This window comes from Falco rusticolus, chromosome 4 (genome assembly GCF_015220075.1).
Source record: "Falco rusticolus isolate bFalRus1 chromosome 4, bFalRus1.pri, whole genome shotgun sequence".
NCBI classification, from domain to species: Eukaryota; Metazoa; Chordata; class Aves; order Falconiformes; family Falconidae; genus Falco; species Falco rusticolus.
In genome coordinates this window covers 57747590-57763943 of record NC_051190.1, presented here as the reverse complement: position 1 = coordinate 57763943, position 16354 = coordinate 57747590, and the positions used below count along the sequence as shown (strand labels likewise).

The 16354-nt window shown below is 41.7% G+C and overlaps 1 protein-coding gene across 6 annotated transcripts in view; it reads left to right on the top strand.

The window, feature by feature from the left end:
- PRKAG2 (protein kinase AMP-activated non-catalytic subunit gamma 2) overlaps positions 1-16354 on the top strand; it is a 223293-nt gene that overhangs the window by 164900 nt on the left and 42039 nt on the right. For 4 of the 6 annotated variants that reach the window (XM_037386868.1, XM_037386869.1, XM_037386871.1 and 1 more), the window contains one exon: positions 5913-5994. In XM_037386868.1, the coding sequence (XP_037242765.1) occupies positions 5913-5994 (82 nt within the window). Of the gene's footprint in view, positions 1-5477; positions 5699-5912; positions 5995-12537; positions 12542-16354 lie in introns of those variants that run through there. The other 2 variants (XM_037386870.1, XM_037386875.1) reach the window with 2 other exon arrangements.

The window sequence follows — 16354 nt, the reverse complement described above, 5'->3', positions numbered from 1 at the left end:
CTTGTGATTTGCAGCCGCGTTTCTTTTTCTTTAGGTTGTTCTTTCTATTCCTACCCAGTCATCAAAGACTAATATGTAAGCTTTATTATTACTCAAACAATATTTGCTTTAGATTTTTTCTAAATTAGAATGAAGGTTACTTGTTGGGGGGACAATGCAAATTTACATTTGTATATAGATTGTTAGTAAACGGGCTATAAAGTTTATAAATATATAAAGAGTTCTCATTGAATTATCATACTAAGACTAAATGTATTTTTCTAAAGATTGGACAAAAATAGAAACAAAAGAAAGTAAGTCTGGAAAAGACATTAAAAATTCATTTTCCCCCACAGCACGATCAACTATATGTAAATAATTCCGAACTGATTTTTATTGTAACCTGTTGCTAAAAACCTCCTGTGACAGATTTTACAGTTTTTTTCAGCAAAGCGTGCTGGTGCTTCACTGTTGTTGCGTTCAGAAAGTTCTCCCAAAGTCCAGTCTAAGACTTCATTGCTGAAGGCTAAGTAGGTGATTTCTTATCCATAGCCAGTCAACCCAGGAGACAGTTTATCACTTTTCTTCCTGCAAACACACATTATATTTGGAGACTGTTAAATATTTTCCTTCAGTCTTCCCCCCCTCCCCCAGTAAGAAACTGGGAGGTTTTCAAGTCCTTTATAGGTCATGTTTTCTGAAATCCCGTATCGTTGTTGCTTTTCTTTGGACTCTCTTGATTCATTCTCAAATCCAATGCCCAAAACTGAATGCAGGATCCCGGCTGGCATCTAAGTTGGGAATGTGTGGGACAGATTCTTCATGTCTTACCTGTAACACCTTTGTCGATAGTGTGATTTTTTTTTTTCCACGAATCTGACATTGCTGTCTGACATTTAGTTTCATTCTCAGTCTTTTCCTTGCAAGACTGCTGCAAGCCAATCCCTTCCTGTTTTATTTTTGCATTTGATTATTGTGTAATGTGCTCTACTTACCCATATCAAAGTGCATTCTGTTTTTCAAAGCACTGCAGCAATTCTCAAGATTATTTTAAGTTCTAAGGCTATCCCTAAAAAAGCAGTGTCTTTTACCATTGAGTCATTTGAAAATGCGATCGGGTTATTCATTATTCCCTCATCAAGTCATCAGTGAAAACACTGAATGATATTAGATAGAACACAGACCTCTCTGGAACCCTCTCTTAAACCCCACCAGTTAGATAAAGAAATCTTACTACCTTCCTTGTGAATATTCTTGTGACCTTTAGCAGTCATTTCATCTAGACTATCTGGCTGGCTTCGTGAGTGTCATACAAGGTAGTGTCAAAAGTCCTGTTAACTTGTGCTGCATCTGCTTACCGCAAGACTTCCAGCCTGTAATTCAAGTGTCTGAGATTGGCTCGGCATTGTTTGTACACGCTGGCTGTTACTGATGATCTTTCTTTCCTCTGACTAATTAAAATGGGTGTATTTGTTCTCTTATCCATCTTGGAATCAACGTTAACATGGAGTGGTTTATAGTTTCTTGGCTCGCTCCCCCACCTTCCCTTACAGATAGATATGCTAAGCAGAATGAACCTGACCAAATGGAGATCTAGAGATCCAGTCGGTACAGTGACTGCGAATCCTTTTATCCCAAGTAGTTGTCTCAAACAGGCCATGTGAATGATGTCCTAGAAACGTTCGTTTCTCCACTGGCTGCAGAAGCAGCAGCTTAGGGTAACTTGTTCAATATGAAAAGCTACACAGCAGGTGTCACTCAAAGCACTTGGACGCAGCTGGTCTGATGACTGCCATGGATAGGTCCCCATCCCAATGAACGCATTCCTCCTAATTCAGGGAGGCAGGATGGCAGGAAACTACATCAATCTTTTGCTGGTGTTAATTGCTGTTCACATCCCTGAACTGTCCCTACAGTTTAAATACTTGGTGTGTTCTTACAAAAATAATGGGATTTGTTCAAGAGGACATAGGACCAAAAGGACTCCTAGATTATCAGATAGGTTTTAACATATTCATTATAAGTGCATGTATAATTTACAGAACTGATTTTGCTTCTACAGAGTATTAGTCATTCCCTTTACCCTAGACAGCTAAAGAAAACAGGCAAAGTAAGAAGTTATTAAAATTGATGTTCCAGCCTTCCCAGAAGTCTTAAAACCTCTTTTGTTTACATCCACCTTTTTATAACTTTTGCTGTTTTATCAACCTTGGGTTGTTTTACTTTGGCTCTACGAAGATTGCTGGCACTACTGTATTAAGCTTCTGTATCAGCATTACGTTGTAGCTCCGTGGGTTTTGGCATAAGTAATGCCCCTGTCAAAACTGAACTGAAACCTGGCAAAGAAGAAATGTATTCAGGCAGTTTTGGTTTTGAATATATTTATCTTCTGAACTTTAATATACAAAATTAATTTTGCTTAGCCGTATTTAGTATACAAAGTATATACATCTTGTCACATCGGGGATCTCAAACAGTTAAAATGGATTACCCAATGCACTGTGATAGCAAACTTTTAAACCGTAATATAGACAAATCCCTTGGTTATAGTTAATAGAAACAGTAGAACAAACAGTCACAATAAACAGGTATTGAAATGTTACAATATATAATAACATCTTGGTGGGAATTATAGGTCCTTTGAATGAGAGATCTTTTCCCTGTCTGTAACCAGTAATCCTTTTGTAAAATGACAGGCAGAGTTTGTAGAGAGACATAATACCTAAGACTGTTAAAAATGCCTGCTAATTTGTCTAATGCTGTAGTAGGTCACAATGAACAAGATGGTGTTTTCACCATTGATTTAAGCTGATTTAAGAGTGGGTTGTTTCCAGAAGGTGTAGTCCCACTGTCCTTCCTGCCCTTGTCCCCTTGTGCCAGTGCTAGCTGATACAGCTGCACAGTGAGCTGGATCAGGAACTGATCTGGATAAAATACAGTCTTTTTTTTAGTCCCTTTGGTTTTCAGCTGCATCAGTTTCCTGTTCTGACTCACTGTTGCCTACAAGCCAAAAGGAGCTAGAATGCAAAGTGAGGAGCAAAATGAATGCCATGATCAGCAGCTTGTTCCAAAATTGGTTTAAACAAATTGTGAGACTGCAGGCAGAGCGAAGGATGGAGTCCCAGCCTTCAGTTAAGCAGTGTGGATGTTACAACATAGCTATGTTTCCATTACAAATCTCTGTTATAGATTAAATTACCGCCTTGATAATTATCTTGAGTTTCTCATAGTACTCTTGGTTTGGACATGGATTCTGCCACTGTAAAACCCTGATCTTGCAGGAAGCTCTGAGGTTCACAGTGCAGTGTAGCTTCTTGCATGAAACGGGCTTAACTGACCTCTTATAAGCGTATCCATGTTTTGTAGCAGGTGAAATGCAATGTGCACCTTGGAAGACTCAGTGTCACTTCCAGCTATGTCCAGCCTTGGAGTTGTATTTCCTCATGGCTGATAATTATGGGGAGATAAATACTAGATAATTATGGGGAGTAAATACTTGTTTTAAAAGAAGAAAGAAAATCATGGCAGTTATTTCCAACCAGGTATGTCACCTTATTCTTCTTTTATTTTGGTCAGCAAAAGAGGTTAAAAACTCTTATCAATATCAAGGTACATGATAAGGAAGATAAAATATTTAGAGCTTTTAAAGATAGCTCCCAGAGATAATTAAAAACTTCTAAAGCATTTTAATTAGTAAGCTGAAAAAATTATAAATTAATATGAACTGCTTTGGCATGTTCTGCAACTGGTCAGAGTATTTACTGAAATCCGAGAAGTCTTTTAAAAATACAACTAGGAATGAAATATTTTAGGATTTTCATTCCAAAGGATCTTTATAGTAGAGAAGCACTGGGTATTGTTAACTTCTTTGTCTATCCTTAAAAGTGTCCCTAGAAAGTGGCACCTTGGGAAAAAGAAGCTGAAACCAGGAGCTGGCTTCCTCAATTGAAACTTCTTGAGAAATGACAGCTTTCTACTTTCTCATTATTTTTGGCTCTCTCCTCCCATTATAGCTTTAATTCTAATTATCTTTCATACTTTCCTATGTCATATGTGCATTACTGTGCTATCCTACATCCTTTCAACCCTCCTTCCTTGAAGGACTCGCTAAACTTTTGAAGCTTGAGCCTCTCCTTAGGGACCAATAGATTTTAAATGTTCTCTAATGGCTCCTGTGACTCCTTTGGAGCACCATGCACACGTGGCTGCCCACAAGATCTATTGCCATTGCCAAAGAAATAATCTGTTTATTCACCTCTACAGCTTCCATGTCCTGCTGGGCTTCCTAAACAGTCTGTGGGGACCTATTCATTATAGTTAAGGAATCCTAGCTATAGCTTACCACATCTCGGTGTCTAAATAAATCTAAATGATATATCTATTTCAGCCATCCCCTTATTTCCATTGATTCTGCTGTAGGCTGGTTAAAAAGCGCTGGTTAAAAGCTCAGAAGCCAACTTGTAAAGCTGGGTGCAATAAATCCCGTTCTTGGTATGCAGAAATCTCCCATGGTGTAAACTCCATCCTTCAGACACTGGTAACAGCAAGTGGTTTGGGCTGTAAGCATTAAGTGCTCAGGTCCCTGAGGGCAAGCTCAGGGTGTTACACCACCTCACACACACAGCAGTTGAGAACAGCTCCGAAATACAGCCTGTAGTGACAGCACTGTAGTGACAGCAAGGGCGGGCGGGCGGGAGGGGCAGTTATTTTAATTTTTTTTTCGGTTCCTCAAGAGCTATTTTTAAAGTGGGATCATCTAGTCTGATCTGGTGCACAATGTCAATTAGAATTTCGTTTAATGATCCCTGGGTCGCGTCTACCCTCACTCCTGGCTGAGGTTAGGCACGTCAGGCCGCGGGCGCCCCGCCCGCAGGGCCGCCTCCCCTCCTCAGGGGCTGCTCCAGGGGTTTGCCACAGCTTGGATAAACCGCGACTTGCTCGGAAGAGGCCGACATTCGGGCTAATCTTGAATTGGAACTTCTGGAACGTTTAAATGAAAGCGAGCGCGTCGTTCCCAGAGCGGCTACCCCGGGAGAGCGGCTCGGCCCAGTGCGGGAGCTCCCTGTCACACACAGGGGAAACCCCCATCAACACCATCATCCCCCCCCCCGCGGGGGGGAGTGGAACTGTCGGCTTCCCCGCCGCTGCCTTGCAGGTGAACGCGCGGGGCCATACCAACCCCATCTCGCAGGAGGAGCAGAGGAATCTCCTCCACTCCGCCTCCTCTTGCGCCGCTCAAATCCAAGGCGGCCAGGCCAACAGCCGAGCCCGCAGTGTGGGCTGCGAAAGGCGGTTGGCGTGGCAGCGCTCCTGGGGCAATAAACCTCTCCCTCCTCCCTCTCCCTTTTGCACGCGGAAGTGGTAGTTACCTTCTCCTCCCGCTGCTGACCAACGGGCTTGACTGCAGCAAAATGGAACGTACCAATCTCTCCACTGGAGGGGGGGGGCGGGGGAGAGGCGGCGGCGAGGTGTGGCGGGAAGCGCTGTCCTGCGGAAGGCGGTCCGGCCTCCCCGTGCGCCCGAGGGCTGCCAGCGGCCGCTCCCTCCGTGACGGGCTGAGGCGGCGCCTGCAGGAGGCACGGCCGCGGCGAGCCCGGGGCCCGCAGGGTTAATGGGCTGGGCGCAGCCGCCGCGAAGGGGGGAGGAAGGGCGAGTCCTGGTTCCTCCCCCCTCAGTGTGTGCGGTGTGTGTGGAAGAGGCAGCGCACACCGAGCCGAGCGTGCGTTGGGAGGCCGAGGGGCAGCCACCGCCGCCGCCGTCCGGCCTCAGCGCCGTCCCGCCTTCCCTGCCCTGCGCGCTCGGCGGGAACCGCGCCAGCCGCCCCCTCAGCGCCGCCGCTCCCCGCCGCCGCGCCGGGCTGCTCCGATGCCGCCGCGGGGCCGGTGAGTCCGTGCCTGGATGCTCATCTCCTTCTCCTTTCTTCCCTCCCGCAGGCGGCGGCAGCGGCTCCGGCTCCCTCTCAGCTCCCGGCCGCCTCCGAAGGGATGCTGGAGAAACTAGAGCTCGAAGATGAAGGTAAAAATTCAAGAGAGGGGGGCCCCAGGGCCGGGTCGGTGGGCGCCCGCACCCCCGGCGGGCTCCGGGCAGCGGGGTATCCCCGGGGAGGGGCCCGCCCCGGAGGGGCTGCGCCATGCCCGGGCCCTGCGCTGGCCGTGCCCTTGCAGGGCGGGTCGCAGCCTTCCCCCCGCGGCCCGGGCCCTCTGCGGTGCTTTATCCCGCCGGCGGTGGCTGCAGCCCCATCGCCTGTCGCCGCATAGCCGGTGGCACCACATGCCTGCGCCCCCCCGGCCGCGGCCGCTTCGGCGGGGTGCGCTGGTGCTCCGCAGCCTGGCCGGGCAGGGTCCCCGGCACCGAGGGGGGGTGGTCAGCCTTCGTGGCATCCTCTCTGCCTGCCTTTAAAACACTCATTCTCCTCGGGTACGTCTGCGATACCAAATATAGGCTTTGAGAGCGAGGTGCAAGCAGGGATGGCGAGCTTTTTCAACTAAAGCTTCTGCTCCTTACGGATACGCACACATCTGTTAAAAGCGAGCAGCTGTGAACTGGATTTTCCTTGTGTGGCTGCTCTCTTAACGGTGTTCTTAGCTGTCCTGTTAGAGCTGCAGCTTTAACAGAGTTTGCTGTTCTTGAGAGGGGAACTCCTGGCAAGTTTTTTCTGTCTTGCAAGCACTAATCTGTGATGTGGAGAAACACGAATGTTTTTTTTCTCGAACTTGCACAAAGCATTCTTATCTTTGAAAGATGTGTATTCAATATCTTGAGCTTTCATTTTCATAAGGGATTAGATGAGTGAGTGGATGCAAATGTGGACACATAGCTAATCTCTATGCTCAGTATTTTAAAGTGGTTAAGACTTTATAGGATGAGTTTTCTGGAGTTGGTAACTGCTGTTGCAAAACGTAGCACACGTATTTAAGGAAAACTTTGAAAATATTGTAGGCTGAATCATTCTGTGAAAAGAAATCTAAGCTGGTATGCTAATAAACCAGCCTTTTGGTTACTGGCATGCTGTCTGCAGTTGGGGGCCTGGTCTGAAAAAGTAACACCTTGTATTCTGAGCTTTCTGTGTGTGAAAAAAGGAAGTTCATAACTATTGTATTCTTTAAGCTTTTTGGGGGGAGTCCAGACAGAGTCTGAATTGCAGTTAAATATTTTTGCCTTTGTGAATGTTGAATGTGATTGAACATTCATATTTGGTGCAGAGGATTTCTTGCAAACTGTAGCTCTTTTTTTCCTCAGACTGTTTAACTGTCTTAGTTAGGCCTTCATTTTATGCTTATGGAAACTTAGAAAGTTACCAGTTTATGTATTGCTTTTTACATAAAGCTTGTTACTGCTAGATAGGAGATTCTAAAACCTGCTGAATCACTAATAGCTAAGCCATTTTAAAAGCTGTCTTAAACATCTTACAAATTTAGATATTTGAGAAGGATGTCTAGGTTAAAAAACCCCAAACCCTCAGTTTTGAAATGCCTTTGTAATTTTAACAGCGTAACATACTATTATTTGGAGACACTTGGTTAAGCTGAGTGCGTGTATGTGTCTTCTAAAATGCTGTAAAAAGCCAAGTTCTTCAGAAAGTTTGGTGGTTTGAAAAATTTTTTTCCCTGGTTTTCAAGCTACTGTTTCACAATGTCTCTTAATTTATTTGGCTTTAAAACTAAGGCTTTGTCTGTGAGTGCTCAGGCTGAGTGAGTGAGAGCGGTTCAGGGATCTGTCAAAAGATAATGCCTAATAGCAAACCTGTGACCAGTTTAAAGTAGTATGTGAATTTTGAAAGGAAGCAGTTGCCGTAACTAGCCTTTCAGACTTAATGAAAACCTAGTTTTATGCCTAATTTTAAACCCAAGTGGAAAAAGGATGTAGAGTGCTGTATTCAGAAGGTGAGATGTAAGTAAAATTAAAGCGTGTGAATGTCAGACCAAAACTTACTGTTCAGAATGCTTCTGTATGAGGAGGCCTATAAAAGGAGAATCATAGAAAATTGACATGCAGATGGAAATGTGGCAGCTTAGTTGCAGTACATGTTTTATGACCTAATTTTTTGCGCTAGTTGCTGTAGTTGTTTCTGCTAATATTGAGGGTGGAGGAGTAAAATGACATTTGATGGTATTCACTTTTTTGTTGGATGGCAAATAGCAAGTTCTCAGTTGAGAAACTTCTTTGAAATCTTGCTAAGATTTTGTTAAATGGCTGTAGCCTCACTGTAAAACTGATGATCTTTTGTCAGACTTAGGCTCTCCACTGCTACAAAATTGTGGGTTGAGTGAGAAGTTTGGAACTTGTTTTGAAACTGCTTTCCTGACTGCCTCTACTTTTGAGTATTTGCTCTTGCTAGCTTTCCAGTTTCTGTATCCATCAACAGTTGCTCACTATCTTGTGTATCAAATTATGCTGCAGTTTTCTTGAAACAGAGAGCTTAATAAAAAGGGCTGAAAAAATGAGGCTCAGTGTGCACTGAATGCCATCCAGTATGCTGAAATAGATTTTTGTTTGTCACTCTCCTCAAAGGTTACACAAATAGGAAAGTGAAAGCAGAGAAGGCATTCGTTTAGTTTGAATTCTAATTAAGAGGGTCAAATTGAAAAAATGGTACTAGAAAGATGTATAGTAAGTGGTACTCTAATGAAATACGCAGAGTCTAGCTTGATGATGTGATTTCTAAATAAAATGGTATTGTCAACGGAAGGGCACTTTTTTTCATTATATATACACAAAGAATGTATATAAACTATTTTGTACATAATTAGCGTGGATGGTATTAGACATGGCATTATTGTAGCAGAAAGAAGTGCTGGTCGTTTTTGGTTTAAAATGTCTTTGTATATCTGTCTGGATTCTCTAGGATCAGTGTAACTTCTTATCGGTGGGTCACTAGTTCTGTGTAGCACTGGCTTAATACTGCTCTTATGTGTAAGCAAATCCTAGTGAGATGCTGTTAAACAGCATCAGCTGCACTACAGCTGAAATAGGACAGGCTGTAGGCTGATTATGTGCAGAGAAAGACTGGATAGGCTAGTGGTATTTATTTTATTTAGGACTTCCTAAAGGACCTGTTTCCCAACAGCAGTCAATTAGAGCAGGCCAGCACAAACTCTCATGTAAGTAGTCCAGAGTCTCTTTTTAACTGAAGGATGCTCTATTTAAAAATAAACAGAAAACATATTAGAATAAAATATTCTGAGTTCATCCTGCTCAGTATTCCTTAGATGGGAATGACCTACCTATGTCTACTCAAAAAGTATGAAAGCTACCGGTTGATGGGTGCAGTGTTTCTTATTGTAGCCTGAAATAGATTAATGCTGGGAGACCTCTCGTGAATGTGTATAAATGATCAAAAACTGGTTATCTTCATACATAGTGTGGGTTTACTTTTTCAGCTCTAGTGTTTGTGCAATCATGTCTCTAGATCAAGGTTGGTTTTACCTCTAATCAATGTCAAGAGTGGTTCTGGTTTTTATTTTATGGAGGACATGATGAGCTTGGAAAAGAACAAGGAGAAATTATTGTGAAGATCTAATATATTAAAAAAGGCTTTAGTTAACTGTTTATACTTACTAGCTTTAATTTGTTAAGCTACAATTCCAGAAGTGGTTGTGTTCCAACAGCTACCTGTTCTGTGAGAGGAGAAGCTGGATTGGAGTAGCAAATGAGTAGCAAACACATGCCTGTCAATTGAATTGATTTAATTGGTGTAGTTTAAGCATGTTAGTTTGGAAACTAGTTTTGTTGCAATATTGGCTCTTAGCTATGTTAATCTCTTCCATTTGGTGAGCTTGGGTAATAGTAGCTACTGAAAGCAGAATTAACTGCTTTTCTCTAGCATCTGCTAACTCAGACTTTCCGAGGTAATTTCTGCACACGGTTAATTGCAGGATTCTTCTGCATCTGTGCTCAGTTCCTAGTCTGGAAAAAAGAATCCTCTAAAGCGCATGCAGCAATCATAGCATCAGTGTCATGGCACTGATGCGCTTGCTCTTGAATGCTCTACTCTGGATTGTTGTGCAAAGCAGCATTTAGACAGTTATTTGATAAACGGTCTGCATCAGAGTGGAATCTCTCCTAGTAATGCTCTGTCCTTCATCTCACTCTGTATGATCCATCTCCTCTGTCACTGCTTGTTTCTGGCTGTCTCCTGAAGTAGACTTTCACCAGTAATTGCACCTCCTTTTAACTAATTATTGGTGGTGGTGGTGGTGGGGTGTCATTCCTTCCCTGCTGTGCAGATTTTCTTACTGTTTCTTATTAAAAGTAGTTTCTCACTGAGTTCTTCCTGTGTGTCAGCCTCCCGCTGTCGGCTGAATAACTGAATCAAGGTGTGAAAACAGATGTCACTTTGGGGCCAAAAAGAGTTAAAAAGCAGCTTGTAATAAAATGCATGTTAATTGGCATACTGGATATTGTTTATTTCTAAGACTGAAAGATCAAGTACTCAGGTTAGGATATAGTGAAGTCAAGGCTGCTTTTTTTTTTTTTTTTTTTTTTTTGTTACAGGCAACTAATTCATTTCAAATAGACTCTCTGGAGAACAGAAACAACCTTTTGCCCACGAGATGTACTTTGAGATATCAGGGTACAGGGGAATAGTGATAAGGGATGTTTTACTGAACTTTTCTACAGCAGATTAGAATCCTAAGTGGACATTGCAAGAAATTATTATGCAGAGATGGTAATGGGTATTAGACTTCATATGGTCTTAGAGTTTGGGATTATTTTATCTTCCTTATTTAGAGATACTTTGTGGTGTGATAAAATAGGCACAATAGCAGATTCTAAAAAAATCTCATTAGTGCTTTTTGGTCTGGCTAGCTGATCTGAAGTAATGCTGAACACTTGCATCTGCAACTGTAGACAACTGCGTGTTCCACTGAATTTACTCAGCTTATATTTTTCTGTCATTTTGCATTTTGTTAATGGGATGGTGGACTTTCCTCTGTTTTACTTTCCAGAGTTGTTAAAGAATAACATACCTAGAATTTTCAAATCTTCTGCTTTATTAGTTTATGCAAGTAATTATGGTCAAGTGCCCCTCTGTCCGAGGCAACGTCATGTCCTTTGTCTGCCAGTTTGCTATATAGTAATGTCATAGGTTTTTTGTTGGTTTTTTTTTTTTTTCTCCTGGAAATTCTCATCTTTAAAGATGAAAGATGAAAATTACAGATAAAATGATAGGTAATTGAAAGCATAAAACTGTAATTGAGCAGTGCAAAAGAACCTATTGGGAGTTCTGTTGTCTTAGATGAAGACTGTTCCCACAATCCGCATGTATGTATTTACCCTGTACAAGTATTGCACATGGCTGTTCTTGTCAGCCCGGTGCTCACTATCTCCAAGCAGCCCTGACTTTTCCTGCTCCTACATAAGATACAACTTTCTTATTCTAAAGATGATATTTAGTCTTACAATGAGAAAACCCCTACTCTTGTCTTGACTAGGAAGTAACCAGTTTGCAGTAGCTAAAGCATGCAGTCTTTCTCAGGAAACAAAACTTTTTAAGCCTTACCAATCTGGGAAGTGGTGTTTTAGTACAGCAAAAGATACAGTCCTATTACACAGGGCACGCTCTAAAACTCTCTCCTTCGGGTCTTGGGGGATGCAGGGGTTTCTTGATGGGAAAGCTTTCATAAAATTTAAACGTGGTCAAAACATTTATTTCCCCGAACTTGTTCTTGGAAATAGTGAAACCATTCTGGTTGAGACTTCCTAGAAAAAAACTATGGAAAAATGCTTACCGTAGCAATGAGTCAATTTAATTGCTTTTACAAAGCTGCAAGCAACTCAAAACAGGTTTACAGGAAGTGTTGATGCTGATTGTGTCCAGGTAGTGTTGCAAACATTATCAAACATGCAAACATGACTGGCCAGCCACTGTCTGATCTGTGAGGAGTATTAAGGCAACGAGGTATTCTATGGTTGAAAGACATTACTGCTTTAATTGTATGTATATTTAGTAACTGGTGGCCAGTGTGAAGTACTGTTTTACAATAACGTTTACTAGTTGCTCTTGCTAGTGCTATAACTTCCATTTGCATCAGATGAGGGACAGTGTCAACCCTGCTAATAACTTCTGTGCAGAACTTCCTTGATCCAGAACCTGTTTGGTTTGACCGTGGGCTGTCGTGGTTGTTAAACAACTGCTTGGTACAAGATCGATATCATCTCAATTTCCAAGTGTCCCGAGACCCCCTGATTTAGAGGTGTTGAGTTTACAGCGTTGAGTGCTTGAGTAACGATAGGCACAGAAGATGTGACAGTATCAGTGTTGCCTTACAGGTGACTACAAGATGGCATTACTCACTGTGACTGCTTTGCTGAGTGTTACCAGGATGGAGTAGGGTGACTATAGAGTCTTTTCCTCAAGAAACTTCCTAAGTGGTGGTCTGCAATGTTCTGTCTAACAGACCTCTCCAGTGCCTTCCATATGCAGGGATGACAGTCAAGATGGAACAATATTATTGTCTTGGCAGTTTGGTAACCTCAACTGTTAAATTTGGCAGTCATCGTCCAGTCAGTGCTCTCGGAAAACTTAGTGCCTTGGGGCATGACTGAGTACGAAATGAAGGTAACCTGGTTTAAACTGAAGTAATGCCAATGTGACAAGAATAATAGCGGAATATTTGCCTAAGTTGGCTCAATCCAGCTGTTGCTAAACAATCATAAGAAATGTTTGTGTTTACTAATCATCTTCAACAGATGTGACTGTCCTTTAAGATAGAACTTTGTGTAACGTATACTGTGTTTTCAATAACCTGAGGGTGGATGATCACCGGGCTTTGTCTGTGGAGCTTTTCTTTAAGTCAAGTCACTTACATCAGCGCTGCTTTTTGTTAGGATCTTGCTCTTTAGGAGGCACTTAAGTTGTCTGCATTGACTTTATTGATTTGAATATTTTGACTTCAAGAACTTACCACTATACTAGCATTGCACGGGTTTGGGGGGAAGTAGATAAAGTCTGAAACGTCTTAAGGAATGTGGCAGTTCCAGCATAAGTACAGGAGTTGATGGTACTGTTTTTCACAACAGTTCTTGCATCTTTAAACAAAATCTGCCTCTCCATACCAAGACTGTTTGCGTTTGGATGCATGTTGTGGTGGGCTTTACTGTGGCTCTTCTACAGGTAGAGAAGAATGACAAAAGGAAAACTTGGGACTTAAGGGGAAAATCCTTCGGTGGAAGGGTTGCACCAATAGCTAGGATTAATATCTATCCAAAGCAGTTTAATACAAATACAAGCGTAACTATGTTGGAGCCAAGTGAATTTGACTTTTAGGTATCTGAAAGCTTGCCATCTAGACAGAGCTTTGTAAAGCTTAAATAACATTAGCCTTCTAAGAGTGAACCACATCTAAGAGGTTTTTGAATGTGATGTGGATATCTTCAAGGTAGCTTTCGAATACTATTTAGATAAATCTAACTTGTTTGTAGATCTTTCCTTCTCTCCTGAATTTAAATGGATTTTGCTGTTTTATGGGAACCAGTTTGGTGAATTTGCCAATTCTGACTGTGGCAGAAAATAAATGGCACTCCTACATTTTGTTTAAAAGCAGTTTTGATATGCTGTAGGTGAGTGGTTTTATTTGTGGTGTGAAATTATTTTGCCTTTTTAGGGTGTTAAGGGGGGGGTTAGTATTAATTTGTTTTTCACTGTGTATTATGACTGAGTATTTAGGTCTGACACTGGCCATTTTAAGAAACAGAATCAAACACTTTTTTTCTACCATTCCCTTACACTGTGGTGTTCTTTTCTGTGCTTAGCTTGTTTGATAGATTTCTACTGGTGCAGACACAGAGGAAGAAGATACCCAAGGTACTGGAGAAGGGAGCTAAGTGGGATAGGCATAAGAAAGGGCCATTAACGAGACCAGGAATATAGAACTTGCATTAAAGGAGGAAACTAAAAGGCTTTGTTCATTTAGCTTAGTAAAAGGAAAGCAAAGAAGGGATGTGATAACACTGTATGTATGAAAACATCCTTTAAGGGGTGGGAAAGGTGTAAACACCGAGGGGGAAAATTAGCTGAAGAACAACATTGGCACAAGAACAAATGGATATAAACTCTTCCTGTATAAGCTTTGAAATAGTATTCTAACTTCCAGCATAGTTACTATAGGAATGAGTTTGTAGGGTAGACTTCTAATACTTCCGGATGGAGTGGGACCACTCGGTGAAAGGGATTGTGTGGTTGCCTTTAATAGAAGACTCTGAATGCCATAGTGTGGAAGGTGAACACTTTGCTCTACACAAGCAGTTGCACGTATCTCTGCTGCCGTAGCCTTGCTTAGACTCCTGAGTACTTTTTTGAGTGACTTCCTTTAAAAAAAACCCCACAAACTTGCTCCAAAGAAATAGCAAAAGTTCAAATGGGTTACCAATCTTCCATATGGATACTAAGGATACAGATTGGTTTATTCTTTTATTAATTGCATACCTTAAACTTCCTTGAATTCAACTCTCCAGTATATGGTTGCTGATATTAATATTCAGCGGCTTAATACCATTTTTAGTTTCTTGTGTGTAGTGGCCTGCATCTTGCAATCTTGAAGAGCATGCCTGCATTCCAGACAGGCGACATCTTAAATTAGATCTTCGTTTGGGATGCTTAGGGAAAAATCATAGTGCTGGTTGTCAAGGGAACATCTTGAACATGTTCTTAAAAATTCTTCAGGTCAATTTATTCTTTATTGTGGTGAAAATCTTAGAAGCATTATTAGGTTGCAGGCTGGTGTTGCTACCTTTATTCACAAAACCACAGTGATGTAGCTTTCCTTAAAGCACAAATCTTTAACTTTGACCAAAAGCTGATGTAAGTGATAGTGGGCTGTTTCAAAAGTATTCATTTGGACTTCTGGTACTGTTTACCACTTAGTCCCTAAACAAGGCAGTCCTTGCTTGTAAACAAATAAATTTGCTTGCCTGCTTGGACAAGAATCTCCAGAGTTACTATGATTACCTCTGGAATGTGAAGTTTCTTAAGCTGCTCATCACTTTTTTTTTTTGTCTGCTTCAAATCTCACTTAATCATTTGCTCATCGAGCTACAATAAAAAAAAAAAAAAAAGGTATTATCTTGTCAGCATGTTTACCGGCACTTACTAACTCCAAAAATGAGAAACAAAATTGAGTGCTGGATTTTGAAGTGTGCTATGCATACCAGGAAGATGGAGAAACAGTCTGAATCTTGCATTGTTTCAGGCAGCTGTTTGTGTTAGTTTTCTCTTACAAGTCTTAGCTGCTATTGAATTTTGGAGAAATGGAGATATTTAAGCCTCAAAGCCAGAAAAGTGGATCTTTTGAAGTATTCTCAGGAACTAATAACCTTTTTTTGTTTTTCACTAAAGCAGGATGTGCTTATGCAGTTGTGGATGCTTGTCTCCTTCCATGTTTAGGATCTTTAAGGAAGGAGACTGTGCAGCGTCCTAAGGTTGCTTTGTTCTGTCTAACTAGCTTCTGGAATGTGTTAATAGCTCTCTAACAGCTGGGGTGGTTTTTTGTTTGCTTGTTACTTTGTTTAAGCAAACTGTGCCTTTTCTGCCCTGTTTCTACTATAGCAAATCAAACCAGTAACAGGGTAGTTCTTTCTTAATGGTAGTGATATTTAGTCACTCGCCTAATTTGTGGTCATCCAACTGAGCGTTCCTTTCAGACTCTGGTATTCTCTGAAAGATCATATTAACTCAAAACCACTTACGAATTCAGTTTCAAGATATCATGAGGTTTAAAGCCTTGCAACCGTTTCTTAATTCTTAGTGCAAACTCTTTGAAGCCTGTTGTATGCCCGTTTTGAAGATCACAAAGGAGAATGCTGAATAAAATGAAGCCCTGATCCTCTGAGACTTTCTTGCAGTGTTTACCCTGTGAAATACCAGCTACTGGTAAAAGCTGTTCCGGAGTGACTTTTGGAAAACTAAAGACATGTAGTCTTAACTTGCATGCCATTCTTCACTACCTGATTTGCATAAGAGGGACCTTGCAAATGTTCCAACTTTGAGAATAGGCTGAACTAGAGTTCATTTCTTAAACATGCAGTTGTCATCCAGTTTTGCAAACTCACTGAAAAAAAAAATCTCTACTAGTTTTGCTGTATCTGGGATTGCTTGTTATGCCCCTACCTTGTGGTGATGCTACTGTATCTTTTCCACACATAGTATCCAAGCTCTCTTTGCAATCAGTGTCTCCAGCATACTGGGGGGTGTGTGTGTGTGTGTTTGGTTTTGTGTCGATCCTCTTCTCCGCCCCCCCCCCCCCCCATCCAGTTGATCATTTTATCCTGAGTAAAAACTGATTCTTGACACAACCATATTGGTTTTCTTCTTTCCTTTTGATGAGTTTCTTTTGTAGGGTTTTACAAATACACTGGCTTTAATGACTTGCTTCAA